The sequence below is a fragment of the Hydra vulgaris genome, chromosome 04 (genome assembly GCF_038396675.1).
Source record: "Hydra vulgaris chromosome 04, alternate assembly HydraT2T_AEP".
In the NCBI taxonomy this organism is placed as follows: Eukaryota; Metazoa; Cnidaria; class Hydrozoa; order Anthoathecata; family Hydridae; genus Hydra; species Hydra vulgaris.
The window spans coordinates 15,698,315-15,714,241 of record NC_088923.1 but is presented as its reverse complement, the minus strand read 5'-3'; the positions used below and the strand labels follow the sequence as shown (position 1 = coordinate 15,714,241).

General features: G+C 29.1%; 1 protein-coding gene across 2 annotated transcripts in view; it reads right to left on the bottom strand.

Annotated features, from left to right (window-relative positions):
- The window catches only part of LOC100205420 (protein phosphatase 3 catalytic subunit alpha), a 51,025-nt gene extending 35,298 nt beyond the window's left edge, over nucleotides 1-15,727 (bottom strand). The window contains exons 1-2 of one of the 2 annotated variants that reach the window (XM_065795575.1): nucleotides 15,509-15,727; nucleotides 3,681-3,881 (exon numbers count right to left, since the gene is read on the bottom strand). In XM_065795575.1, coding sequence (XP_065651647.1) covers nucleotides 3,681-3,881; nucleotides 15,509-15,557 — 250 coding nt within the window. In that variant the 5' untranslated portion in view covers nucleotides 15,558-15,727. Of the gene's footprint in view, nucleotides 1-3,680; nucleotides 3,882-15,094; nucleotides 15,210-15,508 lie in introns of those variants that run through there. The other variant, XM_065795576.1, reaches the window with a different exon arrangement.
- Between the last annotated feature and the right edge of the window lie 200 nt (nucleotides 15,728-15,927).

The window sequence follows — 15,927 nt, the reverse complement described above, 5'->3', positions numbered from 1 at the left end:
TTTTGCTACAAACATTTTTATTTTATGTTCAGCAAAATTATTCATTTAAAATTTGTTGTCTTTTTATAATTCATCTATTAGGCTGGCGCAGATGTATTTTTAATACATTGTTTCCAGTTTAGGATGTTGAATGCTGGATCTTCTTGACTCAATGCATGGGTTTGCTTGTGTCACTGTTTTTACGACTAGGCAACTCATTCTATTATCTCCTTATGAGGGTACAGCTCTAAAACTCAGTTTTATGGTTCTGAGGCCGGCTGGTAGTCAGGTTTCCCGAACTCTGTGGTAGCTCTCAGAGAGGCTGATTCCATCAACAGCTGAAAAATATCAAAGTATTAACAGTGCCATGTTGCGCATGGATGGTGTCCCTGTTTGTACTTTTGGTGTGCATTGCGGAGGCCACATTTGGAGCCCTTTGTTACGGCTTAGGGTTTATTAGTAGTAATGAGGCAATTGCTTGGGCTATTAAACGGTGTTCTGAGTACTATCTATGCTTTGAGTCAAGTTCTTCAATCTAATTTAAAAATAAATAAAGTACCAAAAACTATAAAACACAAAAAACCATCATCATCACCAAGTTCTCTAAACCTATCATTCACTAATATTCGTGGTCTTCGAACTAACTTTTCTTCTGTTGAGTCTTATCTCTTGCAAAGTTCACCAGACCTACTTGCTCTTTGTGAGACTAATTTGAGTTCGGCTGTCTCATCTTGTGATCTTAGTGTTGATGGTTATCTTCCTCTGATTCGTAAAGACTCCAATAGTCACATGCTTGGCCTGGGCATTTACATTCGTAAGAATTCACCTGTTTGTCGTGAAACTAGGTTTGAATCCACAGACTATTCTTTCATGTGCTTTCGTTTAGCACCACTTCACTCTATTGCCTTTCTCTTTGTTCTATATCGCTCTCCTTCATCTCAAGACTGCACTCTTTTTGATGTTATTTCCGATCATATTGACCAAGCCCTCTCTCTTTATCCATCAGCTAATATAGTTGTTGTCGGTGACTTTAATGCTCACCACTCTGAATGGCTTGGCTCTAGTGTCAGTGACTCTGCAGGCATTAAAGCCCACAACTTTTGCCTTTGTCAATCCCTAACTCAAATAGTCAACTTTCCAACTCGCTTTCCTGACAACCCTAATCATTTACCTTCTCTACTTGACTTATGTCTTGTTTCTGATCCTAGTCAGTGCTCAGTTTCTCCACATTCACCCTTAGGTGCTTCTGATCACAGTTTGATCTCTTTAAAACTAATATCTCATTCTTCTTCATCACCTGAATCCCCCTATTATCGAACCTCTTACAACTACAGTAAAGCTGACTGGGATTCTTTCCGTGATTTTCTTCGTGATGGCCCTTGGGTAGAAATCTTTCGTCTTCCTGTCAACAAATGTGCTTCTTACATAACTTCGTGGATTCAGGCTGGCATGGAATCTTTTATTCCCTCTCGACGATTCCAGATCAAGCCTCACTCTCCTCCATGGTTTTCCTCACACTGTGCTGCTGCGATTGCCAATCGAAACCGTTACTTCCATATTTATCAGCAAAACAATTCTCCAGAAAACAGACGTCTGTTTATTACTGCTAGAAACAACTGTAAAAAGGTTTTGTCTTACACCAAAACCCGCTATTCTCAGGTCATGAAATCTCGTATCTCATCTCAAAAATTAGGCTCTCGTGACTTCTGGAGAATCTTTAATAATATCAATAATAAGGGCAAATCTATAATTCCACCTCTCTTGTATGGTTCAGACTTTGTCACCTCACCTAAAGACAAAGCCGAACTGTTTGCTAAAAACTTTTCATCAATATCATCTCTTGACTCCACTAATTGCGTTCTACCTGATATTGCCAACAAACAGGTTGATCCATTGCTTGACATTCATATCACTCCAGCATCTGTATCTAAAGTGATCTCCTGCCTAGACTCTTCTACAGCTTGTGGCCCAGACAACATACCTGTTATTGTCTTGCAGAAGTGTTCTCCGGAGCTGTCGTCTATACTCTCAAAACTATTCAACAAGTGCTTATCAGAGTCTTGTTTTCCAGCCTGCTGGAAAGCCGCATCTATTATCCCTATCTTCAAAAATTCTGGGGAGCGATCTGATTCGTCTAACTACCGTCCCATTAGTCTTCTTCCTATCATAAGCAAGGTTTTTGAATCTTTAATTAACAAACACTTAATTTCTCATCTTGAATCTAATAACTTACTTTCTGACCATCAATATGGATTTCGATCTTCTCGTTCTACAGCTGATTTGCTAACAGTAATAACTGACAGGTTTTATCGTGCATTAGATGAAGGTGGAGAGGTTAAGGCCATCGCTCTTGACATTTCAAAAGCGTTTGATAAAGTTTGGCATACTGGTCTTCTTCATAAGCTTTCTTCTTATGGTGTATCCGGCAACATCTTTAAGATCATTGAATCCTTCCTTTCCAATCGTAGCATAAAAGTTGTCCTCGATGGACAACACTCTTCTTCTTATTCTGTAACTTCAGGGGTTCCTCAAGGTTCTATCCTTGGCCCTATACTCTTTTTAATTTACATTAACGATCTTCCAGATATTCTCACGTCTAAGGTGGCATTGTTTGCTGATGATACTACCATTTATTCTTGTCGTGATAAGAAACCAACACCCTCTGATTGCCTGGATGGGGCATTTGAGCTTGAAAAGGATCTCACTTCTGCTACAGCATGGGGCTCACAGTGGCTGGTGAACTTTAATTCAGATAAAACTCAATTTTTTTCAGCCAATCGTTATCGCAATAATTTAGATCTTCCTATATTTATGAACGGTGATGTACTCGATGAGTCACCTACTCTTCATCTTCTAGGATTAACTCTTACTTCCAATCTTTCTTGGAAACCATATATCAAATCAGTTGCAAAATTAGCATCTGCTAAGGTTGCATCTCTTTATCGAGCTCGCCACTTTCTTACTCTGGATTCTATTCTCTATCTCTATAAATCTCAAATCCGGCCTTGTATGGAATACTGTTGCCATATCTGGGGCGGATCTTCTAATGATGTCCTTTCTCTTTTAGACAAGGTGCAAAAACGCATTGTAAACATAGTTGGACCTGCTCTTGCAGCCAACCTCCAACCATTATCACATCGTCGTAATGTTGCTTCTCTTTCTCTTTTCTACAAATACTATAATGGGCACTGCTCTAAAGAGCTAGCGTCTCTTGTGCCATCTACTAAAATTCATTCTCGTGTTACTCGTCATTCAATTAAGTGTCATCCTTTTTCTGTGACTGTTCCTAAGTGCTCCAAAAACACTTATTCGTCTAGTTTTTTTCCTCGAACATCAGTTCTTTGGAATTCGCTTCCTTCATCTTGATTTCCTGATTCATATAATTTGCAATCTTTTAAATCATCTGTCAATCGTTATCTTGCTCTACAACCTTCATCTTTTCTCTTACAGTAACTTCCAACTTTAATTAGTGGCTGCTTGCAGCCTTGTTGGAAGCGAAGATGTTTAAAAAAAAAAAAAAAAAAAAAAATTCACAGACCTGATCATTTAACGGAAATATGTCATAGTCAGCAAAATATCATGCAGACACTATAATTTTTTAAAACCGATTTAACTATGCCGACTAGTTGAATATATTACTATAAAAACTATAAATAAAAAAATAAAAAAACAAAATTTTTTTTAACAAAATCAAAAACTACCTGTAATTGGAGCGTCTATATCAAGTACTGTTTTTTCCTGACGAAGTATATTTTCCCCATTATGTATAATTTTAAGTGCTACTTCTTCTTCAACTTTACCCTCAAGTATAAAATGAGCTTTTAGCAAATCAATATTTGGTTTTCCTTCAGCATCAAAGACTTTTTTCATAGTAAGTCTATCTGTAGGAGGCATAGGAACGCCTATAAATTTAGATTGAAATTTTAGAATTTCATTGAAAAAATCACAAAACGAATAGTAAAGAATTTTATTATAAAAAATGTTACATTTGTTATGACAATAATAAAAAAAAACATGCACTGTTTAGAAATTTTTAGAAATTGCAGAACAAAAGCTAGCTGTAGATAAAATTAATGTTAAATTATGTTAAATAAGGTATATTATCAAGGATATAATAATTATATGATTTATTCATAAATTATAAAATATCGATGTACTTTAATTGGACACTTATTATGAAACAAAATTAAATCATTTTGTACTCTTTAATGCGTGCGCGCGCGCACACACACACATATGTATGTATATGGGCAATTCCACGCAAGAGACGGCCGTAACATTTGACACTTTTTTAGCCATTAAAAATGAACCAAGAATGGTATTTACATGAAAATTTCCAGAAATGTTAAATACTATTATATAATTTAGTATGCAAAAGTTAAATCATTCAATTGTTAAACTAATTTGAAAAATCAACTCAACGTAGCGTGACAGTCATAACGCTTACTTTTTGACAAATCTAAACAAATAAACTTTGTCAATTTTTATGCAGCCATCTACACAGTGAAAAAAAAAAAATCCTTGCTGTGCTCTTTAACTACACATTGAACTTACTATATAGTGAGTTTCATAGTTTTTGCTTGAAATTTTCCAAAAATTTTATTAAGTTTTATGTCGTGATGGTCGTAACTGTGACGGTCGTAAAGAAAAAGCCAAAATGAAAAACAACAAATAACGCAATGAATGATATAAAAAAAGATAAATGATTATAAATTATGTTAAAAAATATGAACTTTATAACATTATCAAGGTTATCCATGATGGTTCTTCAATACTGGGATCGTTTTATTTAAAGTAGGCAACAAATGCTTAATGCTATTTATGCTCCCTGTTTTTTTTGTTTAATAAACTCTATTTAGTACTCAATATCTAGAAGTATGTATTTTCATATGCTTCGCAAATGTTTTGCGGAGCCGGGAATCCAATATAGGAAAAAATATCTTAGGGGTCGTCCATAAAGTACATACGCTTTTTTGTTGTTGACCCTCCCCCCCCCTACACACATTTTGCAATACGCTTTTTTGAGTACCCTCCATCTCCCTAAAAGTATCTACGCTTTTAACCTATTTATCTAACATTTTATGATATTTTTTTAAATTTAGAGTCTCCTTTCATGTATAATCAACCCACTGCCCTCCCATCTCATATACGCCATCTGCAGACCCCCTCTTCCCCTCCAACATACATACTTTATGGACGATCCCTTAGACAAGTAAATTTTTTTTACTAATATATAAATTTTAAATTTGTTCCGCAACCCCATTACAGAATATTAGAGAATTTTGAAACCAAATACTTTCCATTTTTTACTTGCCAGAAATGCATTTTGGTAATATTTGTAATGGCTTTCGCTTCTTCTATTTTATCAGCTATTAAGGCCCACCTTAGATAAATATCATCTGTGTTGATAAGTCTAACATAAGTTTTGCACCCATTTGATGCTAAAAGAAAGTCTTTAGCGTTTAAGATGACCACTTCACAAGATTTTACGCTGTTCCAAACAAATCGCTTTAATGACCCCCCTACTCTATCAACTGCTCCTTTACCATGAGAGGTGGCAAAAAAGTTCCATTCTATATTTTGAAAATAATATTTCACAGAGCAATGTTGTATGAATTTAGCCATATATCTATTTTTGAATTAAGTGCATGGACCATCACTCCATAATATAACTTTTTTTTATATAATCTATGCAATAGAGGTCAAATATTTCACTTAAATATGTAGTAGTGGCGCGTTTTGTTTCATCATTATCGTTGGATATTATTACAAATGATTTTGACTTTAATTGGTAACGATAGATTACAACTGTAAACAAGGTAATAGTTGACTGCGACCAATAAGCAGCTTGATAACCACATCGAAAACAGCATTCTGATAACCACATGTATAGTTTTGTGAATAATCAAAGTGTATCAAAATTTGGTCTGGTTCGAGATTTTCTTTTTGACTGCGGTATTGTTCAGACTGGTGCTTTTTAGTGAGATGATGCTCAGTAAACTCTGGTAAATAGATGCGGAAATGTTTAAAAATACCTTTTATGTTTTTTTTATGTTGACTGAGTACACAGCGATGATCTTCTTTAATCCACCAACTATAGGTGATTAAGGTATCCATGTCTCCATTTTCGGGCAAAGAAACTTTCAATAGTTTACTATCACAGCACAATAAACATTTCATTATCCAACATTGGTACGTTGGGGGCTTGCATATATATACTTTACTTAATATACTACTTATATAATACATAACTTTCTAACCATTTATTGCAATATAATGGAAAAGGTATTTTACTTGCCAAAGCAGCACACAAATAAGTAAAATTACTGTGATAAATACAACCACATGTTTCAAGTGGTGTATCTTTGCACGTAAGAATGTATGTTGGCCTTAATACACAAAAATTACTCAATTTAATTGTTGTAATTTAATGAATCCTTCAGATTCATAACTAAGTAGCGTTTTTGAACTTTTTCTCCGTCGATTTTCATACAACCTTTTCTTCCAGGAGACATAAATGATATATCTTCTCTTTCATAAAATACTTTTACTTTTTCAATTTCTTCTGATGTGAAGTGAACTCGATGTGTTTCTTTAGCAGTGCATAGGCCATATTCAGCACCAAACTGCTCTACAATAGTACGTCTTTTATTTGGAGACTTTGGAAGAGCCTGTTTTGTCCTAAAAATGTAATTTGATATAAAAGAACCCAAATTATGTGTAAGCAATTATACTTAAAAATATGTTAATATAATAAATACTTGTTTAATGCCTTTCTCATTGACGATTTGCAGTTATAAGAATTGTCTTGCGTAGAATTTAGATTGATGTTAGTAATAAAATCAAGTTTTTTTTTCATTCTTAGCCTTTGGTTGCGACCCTTTGTTTGATTTTTTTGTTTGTTTTCTTCTCTTGGTGTCAGTAACTGCCACCTTAGATAACTTCTCTTTCTTTCTCTTTCTAAAATTCTTTACATCAATTTTTTGAAATTAGTTACTCATGGTTTTAAAAAAAACTTTAACAAGTTTAGTAATAAAATGAATAAACAAACTGCAAATTAAACAATAAACAAAGTTAATTTATATTATAACTTGGTTTAAATGACGTAAATCATTTGAAATGAATTAAATCGTTTCCGCTTAAACTTTTTTTTTTTAAGTCAAGAAGCCATTATGGAAAAACAAACATATCGTGATGGTCGTAACGTACTTAGTAACATGTTGAAATGGTGATCTAAAGCACTTTAATGTTTTTTTTTTGAAGCGATCATAAAATATGTATGGGTATCTTTACTTTTACCATGGTTTTAGTTTTAAAAAGTTTGATACGAAGCATAGAAAAAGCTTTTCGTCTTTTTTTGTGACGATCGTAACGTCTTGTTTTCAGTAATATGCTCTTCTTATAGACCTAGTTAGAGTTCGTTTTAATGAAAAATATTATGCATAATCTTTGATTTTGCCTTTTAGTCAAACTTAGAGGTAATAGTTATTTAAAAAAACAGCACTGAAACTTTTTTCAACGCTTCACAACATGACTATATATAAACGTCAAAAAATGCTCATACAACCCTTACAACTTTAAAAGTATGTTTTAGTATGATAAAATGATTTTTTTAATAAATTTTTTTCTTAAAAGTATTCTTAAATAGTTGGAAAATAAATTTAATGAAGTTATTATGTCACCGTGATTTTTTTTTCTTCCTCCCATATATATTTTAATTTTTTGTTCTTTCTTTAAATGTTTTACAATATTTGTTGTTTTACAATTATAATAACTTCAATAATATAACAGAACAATTACAAGATTAAGTTTGTAAGAGGAAGAACGCGGAATCTCGTATAAGACCTTAAGGTCTTGTCGTCGAGAACCGCTTTGTTTTTCAACTACATTGATACATTTATTGTGTTAAATATGTATATTCTCGTCAAAAGTAAAAATAAATAAACATAAAAGATATATAACATTCATATATGTAAATAATAATAATTGAATTTTAAAAATTTTACTTTATAAAAATTAAAAATATAAGAGTATGTTATCAATAGATAAAATTATCTGTTTAAGTTTTCTTTTGAATGTGTTGTAATACCACTATTGAGTAAAATCAAAATATTTTAAAACTATTTTGTTCCATAAAAAAGCTCCTTGATAAGAGATACAAGATCTACCAAAATTTGTATGCGAAAAAGGTTGTTGGATAAAGTTTTCATTTCGAAGATAGTATTTGTATTTTTATTTTTGTGAGTATAAATTATAAAAAGGATAAGGGAAAGTGTTAGTTTTACATGTATACATAAAGCAAAGAATATTATAGACATTAAGTTGATATACATTAAGAATATTCATTTTAAGTAAAAGAGGCCTGTAAAATGGTCTTTAAAATTCATAAGACATGCAAAATGCTTCTGTTGACGGTAAAGAAGTTCTAGTATACTTTCATTTACACCACCCCATGCAGTATTAGCATAATTAATACTGCAAATTATTGTTTACATAAATAAGAACACCTCCACCTCGCTTGTTTGTTTTGGATGCAAGCAGGACCATATTAAAGCCTTGGAGATAGAGATTTGCGTTCAATGCAGTGTCGTCAGAGCTGCACCACATTTCTATTACACATATTAAGTTAAAAACATTCAATGTTTCTTCTAAGCTATTGTAAAAATTTTTAAAGTTTTTTTTAAAATTCTAATATTTAAATAAACAACATTAATATGATCCCGCTGCAGAAATTATTTTATAATTATAAAAATCAGAGCAGTTATTTTGTAAAGCACCTGTATCATAAAAGTAATTTAAATCAAGATCATGCTTTTCCTTAAGTCTTAAGTCATTAGTTTAAAAAAAATTTTGTAAACTCAATTTAAGGTTATTTTGTTGAATTGAACCCATTTAAGTATTTTTATATTTTGATAATATATGTATACTTAGCTAAGCAATATGACACCATAAAGAATACTATCTAGGTAGAATATGCAGGCCTTATTTGAATTTTAGGTACGTAATGGAGATTTCACATATTCGTTACGCAATTTACAGTTTAAAAAAAAAATTATTTTTAAATAATTGAAAATTTATTATTAAATATAATTAAAAATAAATTTATTTTATTAAATTTAAAATTCTTATAAAAATTTTAAAATGCTTTATTTTATAAACTTTTTTACTGCTAATATTTTTAAACTATGTTAAAGTAAAAAAAATAAAAAAATAAAAATAAATTTAATTAATTACTTTGAAATGTTTGTATTACATATTTTATTTTACATTATTTTTACATATATTTACATATAACTTTATTTTACATTATTTTTCAGTTATGAAATTGCTTTTTAACTAAAGTTTTTTCTTTATCAATAATTTTTTGAATTGATCATAGACTGAACGTCGATTAAAAATGATTAACTAGTTTATAAGTAGAATGCAAAAATTTCGTCAAAGCCAAATGTTAAAAAAAGGTTGTTTTTATTTATTCTTTGACCGTTAAAGTGAAAAATTTTATAATTTTTGATGCCATTTATTTCTCGAAGGTAAGTTCTGGCTCTATGATAAAAAATAAATAAAAAAATACTGGTCTGATTAATGCGCTTTTGTAGTTAATAAATGACCTCAATACAAAAAAGTTCTTTCAAACTCTTGTTATAAATGTTATGTTTGGGTTTTCCCTTTGCTGTTAAATTTTATGTAGAAGAACTTGATTTTTTATTAAACGAACCAAACTTTTATAACCAAATATAAATAACACAATCAATAAGTAAACGCTTTAAAAGCCCAACTTATTCTTATTTAATTTTAAAAACAAAATTAATACTAGCTCTATAAATATAAGATATGTAAATTTTAAAAATATACTGATATTTGTTTAAATCGTTTAAAAAACTTTGCGGTAAGTACATTTAAATCCTTTTAAGGAATTCAATCATAAACAAGTGTCCCCTCATTTTAAAAAAAACAACAACCATAAAACAAATGTTTTAAAGAAAAAAAAAATAAGTTTAAATAAGTATAAAGTTTTAAAACAAGGAAATTGTATAATATAACAAATATAACAATATTGTTTAATTTAAAGATATTTTATAAAGATTTAATTTAAAGATATTTTATAAAGATTTACAACATTTTTATACAGACTTACAACAATTACAACATATTTTATAAAGACTTACAACAATTTTTAATGTGGTTTTAAATTTAATTAGAATGAGGTACTTTAAAATACACCACTGATGTAATTAAACTTTTACCAATGTAAATACCTTTATTGAGTAAAGTTACATTTATTCCCGTTACGCTTTTCCGTTACGCAACTAAATCTCATAACTAGGCCTGAATATGCAAGGGAATGCTTCAGTACTATCTAAGAGAATATGCTAAAGGGCTAAGAAGGAGTGCTGCTACAATAACTAAGACAGGGTTCCTACAGGGTCATTGGTGAAAAACAGGACATTTTTTAAATAAAAACAGGACTGTTGAGGCCTAAAAAACAGGATTTTTCTTAGAAAAACAGGCTATTTTATGACACAATTTAAAATATATTATTTAAAAAAATGATAAATGAACAAGTAAAAACATTTTATAAACAGCAAAAACTGTGTATATATATATACACACACACACACACACATATATATATATATATATATATATATATATATATATATATATATATATATATATATATTTATATATTTATATATATGGTATAAATTAGCCCTGAAACAAATATGATGCTTTATATATGACTGACGATATCAAATTTCAAAAAACAAAAAATAAATAAAACTTAATAGACGCATAAACGCATCGCAACATGCATATATGCTCTATTTAACATGGAGTTTACTTTATACTTATAATATTTGGGGTTAACTTATCTTAATACTTATATTATAACTTATAGTTAATTGTAATTTAAAAATCTTATTTTTATAGTTAATAATTATCTCATGTTTTATTTATTTTATAATTTATACTTGTAAACTTTTATATTTAAACTTTTATTTTAAACTTTTTTAAAGAAAGAATTGAAAACAATAATATTTTTTCTATTTTTAAAATTTTTTCAATTGTGAACAGCATTTCATTATTTTAATTTTAGTTTTCTTTTCTTTCCTATTTCCATATCCAACTCCAATTTCCATATCCAACTCTGTGCTTAGTTTTCTTTTAAGTTTCTGTATCAACTCTACTTTTTGCTGTTCTTCTAGGAATACTACCCTTGATATTTTTTCACCCAAAAACTTTTAATAGTTTGTACATCTTTGCAAACTATGTACTTGCAGTACATCTTTCTACAAACTATGTCCCCAAGTACGATGTTACTATTTATTGAAAGTGATTAGAATGGTAAGTGGCATAATCATCATATTGTTTTTTTGTCTGTGATGTAGTTGTTTCATCAAATTGAAATGTGAATTAATCATTATTAATTTTTATTATTATTAAATTAAGTAATACCTGATATTATACCTAAAACAAAATTAGTAAATTTTGTTTGAAACACTTTTTATCTTGATTGCCTCCTAAATCTATAAAATATATAATTTTAAATATAAACATGGTCAGACAAAAGCACGAAAACAGGCTCTATAGGAACCCTGCTAAGGGTTTAGGTTTGGACAGAAATCATTTTGAAAATTATTTTTGTCCTTTTTCGAAAAAACCAAATGGGAAAAAATAGGCAAAAAGTGTTGGCAAATGTATATACTCAACCATATATATGTATATATATATATCAGGCCTTGTTAAGAAGCGTTACGCAGCTCGCATTTTGCCTGCGAAACGGCGATTTACCTACGCGTTCAGCAATTTTGCGTTACGCAAAAACTTTTATCTTTAAGAATATTTAAATTATCTTTTAATATCATTTATGTGAGGTTTATTCAGAAGAAATAAAGTCATAAGTAAAAGCATTTAACCGCAATTGTAAACTAATAGATTTTTTGTTAAAGAAACAGTTTGTTTAATAATTTTTTTGTTGTTGTTAAAAATTAGTTAAAGAAAATAAAGTGTTTAAAGTTTTATCTTAAGGAATTAAATATATAAATTCCTTTTAAATATTTAAATTATTTTTTGTCATAATAGTTTAAAAAATGCACGATTTATTTTGAAGTAAATATTTAATTAATAAGATATTTTGTTTATTGTTAATTCAATAACGTAAAGTTTTAATGACGTTCGTTTAATTTGTGAAAACAAATTATGATCACGAATATGTTATCGGTAACTGATAAAACTCTATTGTTTACACACTATTAAACACTATTAAAAAGAGTTCACAAAATAAATAAGAAAAAATTTATTAATAGTTAATAAAATAACCAAAAACCAACTGTAAAGAAAATTAACAAATATTACATTTTATGGAAAAAAAAATTTTTTTTAAATAAAATTTAGTTTATATTAGAAAAAAAATGATAAAAATGATTTTTGAAACAGGAACTTAGATTTTATTTGTAACTTTTGTTATAATGAGAAAAAAAAACTCTATGATTTTCAATGCGTTAATAAAATAAATTTAATTACAACGCGGCACTTGAAAATACGCTAGAGACGCAATATAACTTTTAACAATACAATATATATTTGCTGAGTTGAGTTACTTTAAAATGCGTTACACGTTTTTGTTACGCAGCGAAATCTCGTAACAAGGTCTAATATAAATATATATAAAACACACATGATGAGTAGTAAGCAACCGGGGTTGTTTTTTTGACCAGGGCTTTTGACCAGGGCTAGGGGCCAGGTTTGATAAAATAAAACCAGAGCCAGGGCCGGGTTTGCGACTGGGGCTGCATAAACATACATCCTAATGCATATATTTTTAATTCAAAATGTTATACTTTGTACATATATATATATATGTATATATATATATATATATATACATATATATAAATATATATATATATCTATGTGTATATATAAATTTTTAAAAAGTGCTAAATAAGTGCAGTCTTTCACAGGAAGACATGCAATCGCACACAATTATATGACCACACAAAAAATATTTTTGTTTTAACTATTTGACCATGGGTTTTGACATATTTTCAAATTTTAAAAATGCATTACAAAAACTTACTTAAACCTATCTAAAAAAAAAACTTTAAAAAAGAAAAACAAATCTTAACGAAGAGAAAATACTTAAATAAAGCAAAAACACACACAAAATAAAAAAACTCATCAAACTAAAATACATAGTCTATTTAACTTACGCATTAAAAAACCAGTTCACTCTTTGCTTTAACATTTGTACTTTATTTTTCAATATGTTTAAAGATAAACATTTATCATAAAAAATACTTAATTATACAAGTAAAAAAAACAACATCAGTTTTTAATACTTATTATGAAAATTCATTAGAAGTGTTTTGTTACAACTGCCAATTATACTTTAAAAAAAAACTATTATCAGTAAATTGTTACTTTATTTAAAAGCGTCTCGCTAATATAAAAACATTCGTTCAAAGTTTTGATGTAATTTATTTTACTTAAGGTATATATCAGAATATTTTTTAAGAATATTACTTAAGGTATATATCAGAATATTTATTCAGCGCATTTTTAAAATGTTTTTTGAAATAGCCGGGGTCAAATCATCAAAGCAAAATATAATTTGCCTGGTCATATAAAGCACGTCTTCTAGTGAAAGACTGAAGTGGCTCCAATTTTTCAAAACTCTAGAGAAAACACTTCGACATCTCTAACTATTCTACAAATAGTCTTCACTCAGTTATTAGTTTCTTTATATAAAGGTTTTGAGATTATTAAATTATTGCTTTTTAACTGCAGTATTAAAGTTGTTCTTGAAGGTTTACACTCTTCTTTATTTCAAGTAACTTTAACGGTAACACAAGATTCAATCTTTTCTCTGGTATTGTTTCTTATCTACAATATCAATCACTATGAAAATTTTACATCTAAATGGCTCTATTTGCTGACGACTCAACTTAATACTCTTGTCTTAACAAAAAAACCTCTCTATTTGATTGCTTAAAACAAGCAGCTGATTTTAAATTTGATCTCTCTTATTTAACAGCCTAAGTCTTGCAGTGGCTTATGGATTTAAATTCTGGACCTCAAATCCACAATTTTTGTTAGACAACAAAACTCATTTATTAATTGCAAAAAAATATTGCAATATTGTTAGCATTCTTATATTGATGAATATCAACCTTCCTACTCTCAGACAAAGTCTAAAAGCACATTGTAAATGCAATTAGACCTGCTTTATCTGTCAAGCTTGCATCACTCTCCCATTGTTGTAAGGTTGCATTTCTTTTTTTCTCCTACAAATACCATCATGGTCGATGCTCAAACGATCTCTATTACGATAAACTAAAAATCATTCTTGCTTGTTTCTTATTCAACAAGTTGCATCCTTTTACTCTGTCCCTTCATGCTATAAAGACTTTTATTAATCCAGTTTTTTTCCTAGCACATCAAAAAAACCTTGTAACTTTTAGCCATCTTCATGTTTTTCTTTTATATATAACCTACAACTTTAGTTGTAGGCTATAAAAGAAAAACATGAAGATGGCTAGTATTTTTATATATAAAAGAAAAACATGAAGTCTTCAGTTAACCATTTCCTAGTATTTTTACTTACTCTCTATTTTAAAGTAACTCATAACTTAATAGTGGTTGCTTGCAATCTTGTTGGAAGTAAACTAGAGTTTAAAAATATAAATATAGTATTTAATAAATAGTAAATATATGCATAAATTTATAATATATAAAGTATTATAAATTTTTTTCTAGCCCCGGCTATCAACCCCTGTTAAATCTTATAGTTTTGCTGGGGTCAGGTTTGAAAAAAGTCTTATTTATATCCAGGGCTTTGGTTAGTTAAGTGATGAGCTGGTTACAGGCTACAGAAATAAGCAAGACTTTTCACATTTTATAAGTAAAATCGAAAAAATATAAACCTAACATATAATTTAAAAATATAAAACTAACATATAATCTTTGCTTAGATGTAAAACAACATATTGTTCTTATATATTATAAAAGGTTGGACATGTTAGAATCCTGTCAACTTAATATCTGAATGTGCTTTTAATTAGTAAATAGTGTTAACAAAAATTAAATCAGAAAAAGCCATATATATACCTACCCTGACATCCTTTACCATCCATTAATGTCAGACCTTAATACTTTTTGGTTAGTCATAGGCTTACATGTAAGAAGCTCACATTAAACAAATAAATTGTGGTTCAAATAAACTACAAGCCTTGTAATTTAAGCTTTTAGATTATCTCATTAAAGTATTAAAGAACATTTAATCTCTCATAAAAAACATTTTTTAGTCTACACGCTAGCACTACTTTAAATTATTTGTGTTTACAAATTAACTATAATAGCTAATATTCTCCGAATTTCATCACACTTTAATGAAAACTGATCATAAAAAATCTATTAATAAAAATTCATAGTTTATTCAAATCTATTCCTATCGTATTATTAATTATGCTGAGCTATCTAGGTTTTAGTAAGTTTACAAAATAAGACACTGTTGGAGTTTACTCACTTGCTGATATTCTGTCTGGAATTTGGTGTTTATCTCCTGCATTAGCCATTATTAGTAAAATCTATATCAATAATGTTACGAATAAAACATGTACTTTAAGCGTTGGGGACTCACTAATTTTTTAAATAAAATGCTATTTATTGGTTCTCTTAGCTTTTATAATCAATAGGCATCTCCCACGGAACAATACATAAATTTGGATATTGAGCTTTGTTAATTGATTTATTAACACGCATGCGCATAAATAAATAATTTTTTAGAAATGGCCAGTGTAAACGGTCGGAATCTAAATAGCAGATGTTTAACGGAGAAAGATTGTATTAAGTATAAAAGTTTCGTTAATGTTTCATTTATCATTTTTGTAGTTTATTTTTCCATTAATCTTTCATGGATATAAAAAAATACGGCGCGCTTTCCAC